Source organism: Sitodiplosis mosellana, unplaced genomic scaffold, assembly GCF_009176505.1.
Source record: "Sitodiplosis mosellana isolate CC-2019 unplaced genomic scaffold, AAFC_SMos_1.0 Smas_scaffold_5761, whole genome shotgun sequence".
NCBI classification, from domain to species: Eukaryota; Metazoa; Arthropoda; class Insecta; order Diptera; family Cecidomyiidae; genus Sitodiplosis; species Sitodiplosis mosellana.
The window spans coordinates 1-12,141 of NW_022601003.1; the positions used below are offsets into that span (position 1 = coordinate 1).

Genomic DNA, 12,141 nt, shown 5'->3' on the forward strand with positions numbered 1-12,141 from the left:
TTCACGGTTAGGTATTGAAGATTTTATACGTAAAATGCTCGAAGAACAATTACCTCTTTCAACGAAGAGAAGCATATCTACATCCGTTAATAGCGACAATTCCACTTTTGTATAACGTAGCATAGCATCGAACGATAAACCTGGTGATGTGTAATAGTTGGCCGGGTCTAGCTTGTAAATTTGGTGACATGTTTCTCTGAAGTTCTCGAACACAAGTGCCAGTAGGCAGACATCGACTTTTAGATATAAATCGGCATATTCACCGAGAGTTTTCACATTGAATTTATTCCAAACTTCAGTCGCAAACGCATAATCCTTATCGGAAACTTTTTCATTAGTTAATTTGCTATAGAATGCTTCTTTTGAGGGTAGTTCAGTCTCTTCAAGTCTCTCCCATGAATCAACGTAATCGTAACAGAAAACCCCTTTTCTTTCCAGGAGTTGCATTTGTTCCTCACTTATATCTTTAAACTCGTTTCGAAGTAATGTTTTTTTGTCCGATGGTATTAATGATGATAGACGATCAAGTGAGGATGCCATAAATCTGAAGGAGTCGATGAATTTAAACTTGACCATAGAGTTGAATTTACTTGCACTATCGGCAGCAGTTTTTATGAACGAGATGTATTTCTCTTTATTGATTGAAATTAATTTCAATTCTCCGGGAAAACCCACTGCAAGTTTCCGTATAAGGAAATGTGAATCGTAATTCGATAAATTATGGAATACCACAGGTACAGTACGATTATCACGGTATTCTAAATTGCAGGACTGATGCGCGGCTCCTCTATATACGCCCGTAAAATGACAATGATCTCGCACTGCGGACCCCTTGTCACTCATTGCAAGTTCTCCCCCGCATATATGACATATTTCAGCGTTTGTGAAGTTTTTTATATCTTCTGACATCATTTTTAATGGTTGTGAATTATCGAAAATGCCTCCGAAAATTTTCGATAAATCGCGCAGTTCTTTTACAAACCATTCGATACAATCTTCACCGCGGTAGGATTTATAAAACGACTTTGATCTGTCAAATGTGCAATTTAAGTAATATCCAACACTGTAGGCCTCATGTTGTTGGTATGCAACGGTTTTTACAGGATTTTTACCATATTGTTTACAGAACGGTTAGGAAGGTTTTTTTAAAAGTGCTTCAACATCGGCGTATATAACGAATGGTGCTTTCACTTGATTCTTAATATTTTTGAATTTGATTATATCGTCTCCTTCGGCAGGCATCTCGATTGTATGTTTTGTTTACCACAATTAATACGATGTTCTTCCAATAATGCGAGACGATGAAAGTAATTTAAACATCGGTCACAGAAATAATGTCGTCCACGGTGATTCGATACTTGACTTGAAATCAGACGACTCAAGTCTTTAATCCAGCAGTAGTGAGTCTTCGAGTCCATCACGTCGTCAGGATTATCGGACCGTTGAGTCAGTAAAAGTAGGTGGATATGATTGCGTTTAACTTCGGGTGTAATTCACACTGGTTCAATTTTTTCGTCTTTAGCCTTGTACATGTATACATTAATAGATATTAAGGGATTTACCTCCTCGAATTTTTTGATGTCACGAAGTTTCACTGGAAACTCGATTCCTGTAAAATCAAGTTCATCTTTGTATTGAACATAACTTTTACATCGATCAACATGCTGTTGAGCTGGATAAAGTGCAGATAACACTGCCCACATAAAACAATTCTCATCTTTCTTGTTATTTACATTGACAACAGCTTTTTTGTTGGCCAAGTATTTCGGCAATTTTATGTATGATGATCCTTTTATAGGATCATATCTGTTTACTTGCACAACAAGCTCGTTAATCGATGATAAAGTGAATCCTGATCCACGCATGACCGCTTCCTCGACCTTTTTCAATATAAACGTAATGACACTATCTTCGAACATTTGATACAAGTCTGCATCGATGTCGATCATCTCAGTTTCCGTATGCAGATAAAGTGTCTGTTTCTCTTTTCGCTCCTCTTGATCATGGTCCACGTCCATCGGATTCCCATCTTCGTCAACTTCCATTTTTTCACCTTCATCAACATCCATTTTTTCACCTTCTTTCAGCACATTTTGCACTACAAGTTTTTCAAATGTTGCGCAAAAACATGTGCTCACTTTAATGATAGGATGAGTATTTAAAATTTGCGAGATTTCATTTTCATAATAGTTGTACGCGTCAAACAAGAATTCTTTAATATCAATATGTTCACGATTCACTATAGCGAACGTTAACATTCTCCTGTTGAACGCCATTTCACGATACTCAAACTCAACTTTCAGAGCCATTTTTTCGAGAATTCACACTCAAGATTGTTTCCTGTGAAAGGTTGAACAAAAACTATCAATATTTTCAGTCAGATCCGCGTTTATATTTTCTCGAAACACCGCTCATCTAACCGATAATATCCAACGGCGGACGGATCATTTTTTTTTCTGTGGGAAAGAATTCCACCTTCGAATTCTATTGATCGAGATATACCGATCTCTTAAGGGACGGGTGCAGTTGGATATTTCTTTCAAACACCTCAACCTATTGATCAACATTGATTAATGATTTGCAGGTGTTCGAATCATTTTTTCCCATGAGAAAAAACTCAGGTTCCTTTTTTTCTAAAATTCTTTTGAAATTGAACCCTATTGTCCGAGATTTATCGAACCCTTAAGGATGTATACAGCTGCAGGTATACGTTTCTTTACACATCATTGTTGCAAGGGGGCCTTTTTGTTTTCTTTCAACCTCCGCATTCTATTGACCCGCAATGATTAATCGTTTGCAGGTGGTTGAATCGATATGCGTGTGCGTGGTAAAGAAATCTCTCACCATTGTTAGAACTTCGAGCTCATCGTCACAATTGATCGACGATAGATTTTTTTGTGCGGAGTGGGGGTTAAGATTTTCTGTATATAAACGCAAGTTGTCTTAGTGAAAATCATCAGTTCAAGTCGAACAGCTCTCAAGTGAATTTCATAGAGAAAAACGCTGAAGTTTAAACCCGTGAAAATGTCTTCTTCATCAACATCATTCGGACTCCTGAAAACTTTATGTCATACATAGAATATGACAGCGAATTAACACTTAATGCCATCTATGGGAGTGACGTTAAGTGTTCTGAATCAATCCCATCTTACAATTCAAAGTGTTCATACAATGAAGCTTTATGGCGAATTCAAACTGTCAAACGCATTGTTTACAATTTACATGTATTTTGCGGTGTATGTTTTACAAAGTGAATATCAAAAGAGCACCAATTGAAAAATGGAAGATTTTACTGTTGAAACCGTTTTACAAAAACGTATCGGGAAAAATGAAGTAAGTATTGTAATTGTATTTCACAAATGAAAACGATTCAGATAATAATACATTTTCTGAATGTTTGTTTCAAGGATGAATATCAATTGAAATGGCTTGGTGTTAAACGCCCGTCATGGGTTTTGAAATCGGAAATGAACTGTGATGAACTGGTTCTTGAATTCGAGAGAAAAAATGGTCCGAAAGTTTTGGGTAAGTACTGCTTGTTTTGAGAAATTAATTGGCATTCGTTGATCGAAGATAAAACTCCATTAAATGAAATTTCGATTTGCATTTTTGAAGGTGCCAAACGAGATTGTGATGGTGTGAAATATTTAATAAAGTGGAATGAGCAAAATCCAAAAGTGATTTCATCGAAAGAGGCCAGGAACTTTGCTGTCATAATCATCGATTATCTTCAAGCACAATTAGTCTGGCACACTGATGACGATGAAGAAACGGGTGCACCGGAGCTGCTAACCATTGAGCCTAAAGGCAAACCGAGCACAGTCATGTGTAAGTTTTCAAGCTATACAGAATCATTGTCAAAAATAATTCAACCAAATTTTTTTCCACAGATGTAACGAAGGATAAAGACGAATTGGTATACTTTTTCAAGCATTCAGACTCAGACATCAGCATCATGAATGCAGAGAAGGCATCAGTCAAATACCCTGAGCTAGTGCTCACATTTTTAGAGAGTTGCATTGAATAATCACATATGTTTATCGTTCATTGAATTGGTGCATTTTTTACACACATTGTTCATTGTTCATTGACCTGATCGATTCAACCAACTACCAAAATAAAAATGTTCTTATCACATTTCTAAACTTCAATTAAATATTCACGATAATCAAATTGCATTTTATTTACTGTTGTGCCTTGATTGGACTTTGCGGTGTGCATGAAAAAAGATATGTTGTCACTATTCTCCCATTTGAAGATCCGCGGCTCTAAAGTGGAATGGATTGAATGTAAAACATTGTCTCAATCTAGTAAGCATTGGAGTGAACGTCCGTTCATGTCACTGACCTATGCAAACATCGATCAAAGCCAGATTTGGCGCGGTGCGTCACACTGTGTTGCTACATATTATTTATGTATTGGTGCAACCGCACTCAATGCGCTGTCAAAGTTGTTGAATGTTCGTTGTATTTATTCGCTCACTGACTACAGTACGGTACTCATCTGATTTTTGCATATTACGAATTTAGCGGAGATTTTAGCGATTTTAAAGTGAGTTAAATTTATTCATACATAGTTTTTGGCGTTTAGAATTTTTTTTTCAAATATTTTGTTGGATAATATAATTAATCATTTTGATACTGTAGGTTTTTCCCCAAAAAAAATCAAATTTGGAAAGAGATTCAATTATTGATTGATTTGCTCGTGTACAAAAAAGAAGCCATTCTGGCTCTGATATCGAAGTGCAACCCAAACGAGGTGAGTGCTATCTCATTAAATTTTATGAATAAACCAAGATGTTCTGATGCTAACAATTATTATTTTTGTTTGGAAATTAGTAACTCGTAAATTGGTAATGGAAAGTTTCGTCGCATGTAAAGTTCGAGTTGTACGCAAACCAAATTTGGAACAATTACTTGTCACCAGACGTTCAGCAAAGATTCGAGCACGTCGAACTACAATCGCTGTTGACAAAAGTGTGTTGCCATCGGATGCAAGTTCCAATGCTGAGCCTTCCGTATTGTTCAGAAGAATTTCGAGCAAGCCATTCACCCGTCGTCGTTCAGTGCATGCAGCAGTATGTGTAAGCGGTAGTGGTTCAACCAACAATTCTTTGGGCACATCAGATGCACTTTCATTGGACGAAAACACTCCGTCACCGAAACAACCGGCGGCGTCATCGCCAACTCGAAATGATTCGACAATGATTCAACTGACTGCATCATCGGCAAACCGAAGTAGTCCGGCAAACAAAGACGATTCGGTGCCATCGCCTGGAAAAACTCCGTCACCGGAACAACCGGCGGCATCATCGCCAACTCAAGATGATTCGACACCAAATCAACCGACTGCATCACCGGCAAACCGAGGTGGTTCGACAAAAAAAGACGTTTTGGCTCTTCTGGCTCATGAGAAGTGTGTTGCATCGAAAGAAAATGTTTCGCCGAGGGAAGCGGTTATGTCAAGTGTAAATGATGCATCGTCGAACGAACATAATTCGGTATTGGAATGTATTTTGACACCAAGTGAAAAACATGTTTCAGTGAACGAAGAAGCGTCTACCTCGAAGAGTGTTTTGTTGTCATCGGTGCCATTGGTTAGAATTACCAATAATTTCTTCCCAACAAATCAAGCATCAGTTATTGATGACGCAATTCCGGCTTCATTGAATCTACCACAACCATTGATTCCTATGAATGTTCAGCCAATACCAAAACGAAACGTTCCGGCTTTGATTCCAGTCTGCGATTTAATGGAATTTCCAACGGAAAGTGATTCGCCTGTTTGTGTCAAAAGACGTACGAGCACATCCCAGTTCATTTTGGATATTTTGGACAAATTTGAACGCCAGTCGGATGAAACAGTGTCACCATTTCTTGATACGATTTCATTCAATGATGCCATTTCTGTTCCATTTGACGATTCCGATGAAAGCTTCGGTCGATTGGAATTCAGTGAATCAGATTAGAAATATTTTTTATTCATTTTAAAAGTGTTTACAGCTGTAACAATCATTACGAAGCGAATATTATTAGCTTTAACGAAAATATTTTTATATACAAGCTGATCAATTCTACTTATTACAGTGCTCACAATATTTATGCCGTTTTACTATCGTTTCATTGAATGTTTTTTTTTCTTAATAAAGGTAGATTGAGTTTAACACAAAAAAATGTGTATAAATTTTCGATTTTCAGTTTTTTTCACAGTTTTTCAGAATTTTTTTGCAGAAAAGTGCGAAGTTATGGATCCACTCGCGATTTTAGGTAGATTCATAAGAAGATTTTTTCAAACTTTATCGTTTTAAATTCAAATTTGAGATTCAAAGCAGTGTCGATTTATGACCCAAAAATTAAAGTTAAATCATTATTAAATCATCAATGTGTTCTGATATGGCAATCTTCTAATCAAATATTACTTCCATTCATGGAATTTTGAATCTCGCGCGCAGCGTTTGAAATATGAAATGCTTAGCTCTGAATATAACGATAAATTGTCTAACGAATTTAAAACGGAGTGTACTTTGAAAATTGAATGAACAACGCTAAACTGTTTACATGACATCACTCCGTTCCAAATTCGTTAGACAGTACATCGTTTTATTTAGAGCTAAACAATTCATATTTGTGCAATGGATCAGTGAAGGAGAATAAAATATTGAGAAAAAAAAATTATAAAGAAAAATGAAATACTGTAAAATTCGAAGCTGTGAAAATAACAAGGGAGTTCCAAATGCTCAAGTTCACATGTTTTGGTGAGTGATCGAAGACTGGAAAAAAGGAATTCTTGCTTCTTATCATACTATTTCAATTTATTGTCGCTCTCTCAATTTGATCGTGTTTTTTTCGTGAAATTTAGTTTGATCGGGGATAAATTTTGTGTTGAAAGAAGCAATACTTATCTTTAAAATTAATATGTTTTTATATATTAATAGCCTTCCAAAGGATCCGAGTCAACGAATGGCTTGGAACATTGCATTGAAAGACCATGAATGTGGTTCAAGTGACGCAGTGTGTCTTGAGCATTTTACGCCGGACGATTACAATGTTTCGAGCAATGGAAAAAGGTATAAACTGAAGCCGGGTGCCCTCCCATCATTGTTCAATATTTGCTTGATTGAAGTGAATGAAGATTTCGATGATAATTTGCCAGTCACTCCGAATCACAACAAAGTAGACGAGGGCAATTACAATAACAAAAGATTGATTGCAGAGGATCGCTACTCAGAATTGATGCACCAAGTCGACGACTTGAAATCCATACTTCGAAAAGAAAGAATGCTCCTATATACACGCATCAAATATCTGACTAAAATGAAAGAAAACCAGAATAAAGAAATCAAATCTTTGAAGAAAGAAGTTACATATTTAAAAGATAAAGCGAATAAGCTGAGCAAAACGATAACCGATATCAGAGAAGGGAGATGCTTGCCAGAAGAGTTTGAAGTAAATATTTAGATTCGAAAATTTTTAATTATTACTATGCACATATCTATTGACTAGATCGAGAGGAGAGTATGTGAAAAAATTCTAATATATTTTGAAAGAGGAGAGTATGTTTTCTGATGATTCTGTTGGCGTTAAAGTAGAGTATGTTGTAGAACCGTCTAGCCTCTGCGGTCTTCATGGTTTTCGCGCAACTGATAGGAGATAACAACATGGTGTCTTCGGCAAATCTCTTATCTCTTATCAGTTGCGCGCAAATCGCGCACATAAAAAAGCAAATTTTATATAGAACTTTTTTTTTCTTATCATTTTTCGCGCTTTTCGCGGAACTGATAAGAGATAAGAGATAACTGACTTCAGCAATGTTATAGAAGACCTCGAGTGCTACAACTTTGCCAAGGACATTAAGTTGTTATCTCTTATCAATTCCGCGGAAACCGTGGAAAACCCGCCAAAAATGAACATACTCGCTCTTAACCATTTTTGAGTCGAAAGAAACTTACTCTTCTCTTTCATAACAAAGTCAAATGAACTTACTCTCCTCTCGATCTAGTCAATAGATATGTAAACTAAATCGGTATGTTTCATTTTCTTATGTTTAGAACCACAAACAAAAGCAAATCGTTGGTTGTCTCATCAATGGTGTTAAGATTGGAGAAAAATATCCAGAAGAATTGCGAAAATTTTGTCTCACACTTCATTTCAATAGCCCGCGCGCTTATGAGTTCGTACGAGACACATTCAAGCACAATTTACCTCACTCTGTCACTATCCGCTCATGGTATGCCAACAGTGACATGAATGCCCAACCGAACGAAATTATTCCGCAGTGCTTGAATGTAATTAAAAAAAAAGTTGCGGAAAAGGACAAACTAAACGAAAAATTAATTATTTCTCTGAAATTCGATGAAGTTCATATAAGAAAACACGTCCAGTGGTCAAACAAAGATCAAAAGTTGGTCGGATACGACATGTGCAACAATCGCGATGAAAAAAATAAATCCGATGTAGCGAACCAAGCACTGGTATTTTACGTAAATGCAGTAAACGATTCACTCGACCTTCCAATTGGTTACTATTTCATAAACTCCATGAATGCTGAAGAAAGAGAGCAGCTCGTTGGAAAAGTTTTGAAAGCGTTGATTGAATGCAACGTTTTTGTGGCCGGCCTCATTTTTGATGGCTTCCAAGCAAATAAAACCATGTGCAGTTTGTTTGGCGCAGTATTAAACGTCTATTCTCCAAGATTCAAACCATACATCACTGTGAATGGACAGAAGGTTTACATATTTTTCGATTTTTGCCATATGATCAAATTGGTAAGGAACAGATTATCTGCAAAAGGGGTACTAATCGACGACAAAGGAAATGAGATCAAATGGCAGTATTTCATCGATTTGGTGCAAATGAAAGACTCCGGATTTGCGCTAACACATAAAATGACTCAGGCCCACATCGATTGGCGACGAAATAAAATGAAAGTCAATTTGGCAGTTGAAACTCTGAGTGGGTCCACAGCAGATTCCATGGAACTGTTGATGAACAAAGGATTACCCCAGTTTGCTGGTGCTGGACCAACGATTGAATTTATTCGCGTATGGAACACTGCGTTTGATATCCATAATACTAAGAACGATAAGAAAGAAAATCCATTCAAAAAAACGTTGAGCGTAGAAAATGCAACACTCTTCTTTGAGTTCATTGACAAGGCAGTTGAATACATAAAAAGACTTAGAGTTGTGAATGACGAAGGCAAATTAGTCAGAGTTTGCAATTCAAAAATTAATACAGGATTCAATGGATGTATAATAGATATGATCTCGCTTAAAATGCTGTTTGGAGAGTTTGTGCAAGAACGTAAATTGATCGCATCGATTCCAACGTACGTTTTCCAACAAGATCAATTGGAAATATTTTTTGGGAAAATACGTTCTTTGGGCGGGTATAATGACAATCCAACATGCGAACAATTTTCGGGAGCATTTCGTAAGCTACTAGTACACAGTACAGTCATGACTTCGAAGTCTTCAAATTGCAGGCCATCGGAATCACATGAAAATCCTTATTCAAACATTCTATCAATTACTTCACAACGATCCACAATCGATAAACATGCTACGGGTGCATATTCACGAGTGTCTGAAGATCAAATTGAAGAACTGTACGATAAAATGAGTGAAATTGAAGCTATGGAGGTGAACCAACACTCAGAAGATTTGACTGACTATACGGTGGCCCATATCGCAAACCTCATAGAAAATAGAATTAAATCTGCGAAACAGTTCAACTGTACATTGTGTAAGCATATTTTCGATGAGAATCGGGAAAAAGCTGATACATTTGACGGCACTAAATTTATCATCAAACCGTGTTACAGTACGTTTTGTATTTGCAAACAAGCTGACCGATTTTTGAAGGAAGAATTACTGAAAGGAACGGTAGATTTCAACGTTATCTATCATGAAATATTGCTAAATTTAAATTTTGAAGCGTTGTACAACGACACTGATTTTTCCGAACACTTTCATCACAAAATATTTTTAATTCGATTTGTCGTTGATGAATATGCTAAAGTTAAGGGAACACACATGGCAAGATCAATAACATTTAGAGAACGTCAAAAATCACTTCGATCTAAGCTCCATAAATTGCTCCATTATTTAGGACAGTAACGACTCAAAAAATTCATCCAATAAAATAAGACTATTGTTTGTTTTTAGTTGGCATCTAAAATGAAAATGAAAATACATGAAGTTTAAACATATTTGACAATCATCTCATATAGTTACACATAAGCATAAACAAAAGACTCATTCAATAACAACCACATTTCATACACATTTAACACACAAAATTTCGTTTTAAATTGCAGCAAATAATAAAATGGAATTGGAAATGAAATTATATTTTATTTTTTTTCTAACTTATCCATATTTTTGCAATACTTTTCAAGTTGAATTTAAAAATACGATTCAGTAATGTTATTTCATCCAAACCATAACAAACGTTGACAGCTTCTAGTTTGACAGAAGTATTTGATTTGGCTGCGATACATCTTACGGCGAATGCGTGAACAACTTATGGCAAATTCATTGGCTTTGGTGTAATAAAGCATAGTTAACGCCAGGAAACATGTCTAGATGGCGTTAAGAGTCCGTGTCAAATTCAATGTATTGATTGTCCATAAACATGCTCGGAGTATGCTTTATGTTATGAAAAGAAGGTTATCTCCTTCGAAAATCTGTCGATTGGAGAGCATTTCATCCACGAATTCGCACTCGTCCAAACCCAATATGGACTTCGCCTTCGCCTCGATCTTGGAGATAAAGCAGTCTATCTACCGGAGCGATTTGCAGTCAATTTGAAGCCTGAGAATATTGATGAGCTCAACGCAACACCGAAGATTTTATGTTACATGGGGAAGGATAAATCGAAGAACAACAAGTTGAAGATTGACTTCAAGGAGGCAGCCGAATACAACATCGAAACCATGGATTTTGCTGATGTAAACTGAACTCACTTAATCTCCAATAATTTTCGAAAATTCGATAATAATTCACAATCAAAATATTTTGTAAATCAATTTCTTCCATTTTTTCAATAAAAATCAATATTTTTTTTTTCTCCAAACTAAACACCGATGTTTTTATTTACACTTTATTTTTTTTCAGCACACTTTGATTTCACTTCCACACTTTGATGATGATAATATTGACTTTAAGGTTTTTAGTGATGCTCTCGAGCAGTTTGTAGCTAAGCTCAGACAAAAATATGAGGAATAAAAATAATCGATTCATTTTCTAAAAACTTGAACAAAAGTATTTTCTATCGATATTTCAGTGTTTTTTTTTCAGTCTCTACATTTTTCCAGGTCTTTATCTCGAAGTTTCGCTCACTCGTTCCACTCGTTCGGCGAAACCTCGAGGCAATTTTTACTTCGTAAAAATTGTCTCTGGTTTTTTTTTTTTCATAGTTTCAATAGGTTTTTTATTTTTGCATTCATCTTAATGTTTCAATGGGAATTGTATAATGGTAAAAAGGTATGGCCGAAAAAAGTGAATAATAAATGAATAAAACACAATTTTCTGCAAAAATTGTGTTTTATTCGTTTATTTTTCATTTTTCGTCTCATTCCTTTTTACCATTATCCAATTTCCATTGAAACGTCACGCTAAATTCAATGCGATTGCGTCTGTTAATTCCAATTCAACGCGTCAATTCCAATGAGAATGCGTTGTTAATTCCAATTCAACGCGTTAATTCCAATTCAACTCAATGGGATTCAATGCGAATGCTACACCACGTGGCCCGCATCAAGTTCAAATCAATTGGATTCCAATTCAATTTGATAACAGCACCACGTGGTTTGAATTGGATTCTCATTGGTCCAGAAGTCTCATTGATACCCTACTCTCGAAATATAGGCATATACAAAATGAGAGCTCTGATAGATTTTATTGGTTTTGAATGAAATAAATGAGATAGAAATAAGTTTTGTGAATAAAAATTACGTGATATTCCCCTAGAATGTATATTCAATATTCAACTACTTTCAATGTACAACCAATTGCGATTTGCTTCTAAAACATCGTCTTCAACATCGATATAAGCATCTTCAATATATAGAGAAATTTTGTGATGGCGATCTATAGCCAAAGCCAAAATTGAGCTGTATTCTTTTGTATCAATTGACAAT

The 12,141-nt window shown here is 35.9% G+C and overlaps 2 protein-coding genes across 2 annotated transcripts; both read left to right on the top strand.

Annotated features, from left to right (window-relative positions):
- The first annotated feature begins 3,507 nt into the window (after positions 1–3,507).
- Positions 3,508–4,027, top strand: LOC129572947 (uncharacterized). The gene is made up of 3 exons (XM_055453064.1): positions 3,508–3,529; positions 3,616–3,828; positions 3,891–4,027. The coding sequence occupies exons 1-3, from the start codon at positions 3,508–3,510 to the stop codon at positions 4,025–4,027; spliced, it is 372 nt and encodes a 123-aa protein (XP_055309039.1).
- Positions 4,028–8,884: 4,857 nt separating this feature from the next.
- Positions 8,885–10,117, top strand: LOC129572948 (uncharacterized). Its single transcript, XM_055453065.1, has one exon. It carries the CDS (start codon positions 8,885–8,887, stop codon positions 10,115–10,117), a length of 1,233 nt encoding a protein of 410 aa, XP_055309040.1.
- Positions 10,118–12,141: the final 2,024 nt, after the last annotated feature.

Excerpts from the sequence above, each read along its gene's own strand:
- LOC129572947 (XM_055453064.1), top strand. The coding sequence starts at position 3,508 with ATGGTCCGAAAGTTTTGGGTAA. Across the intron at positions 3,530-3,615 it reads GGTCCGAAAGTTTTGGGTAA|GTGCCAAACGAGATTGTGAT; the intron begins GTACTGCTTGTT and ends GCATTTTTGAAG. Across the intron at positions 3,829-3,890 it reads CAAACCGAGCACAGTCATGT|ATGTAACGAAGGATAAAGAC; the intron begins GTAAGTTTTCAA and ends TTTTTTCCACAG.
- LOC129572948 (XM_055453065.1), top strand. The coding sequence starts at position 8,885 with ATGACTCAGGCCCACATCGATTGGCGACGAAATAAAATGAAAGTCAAT.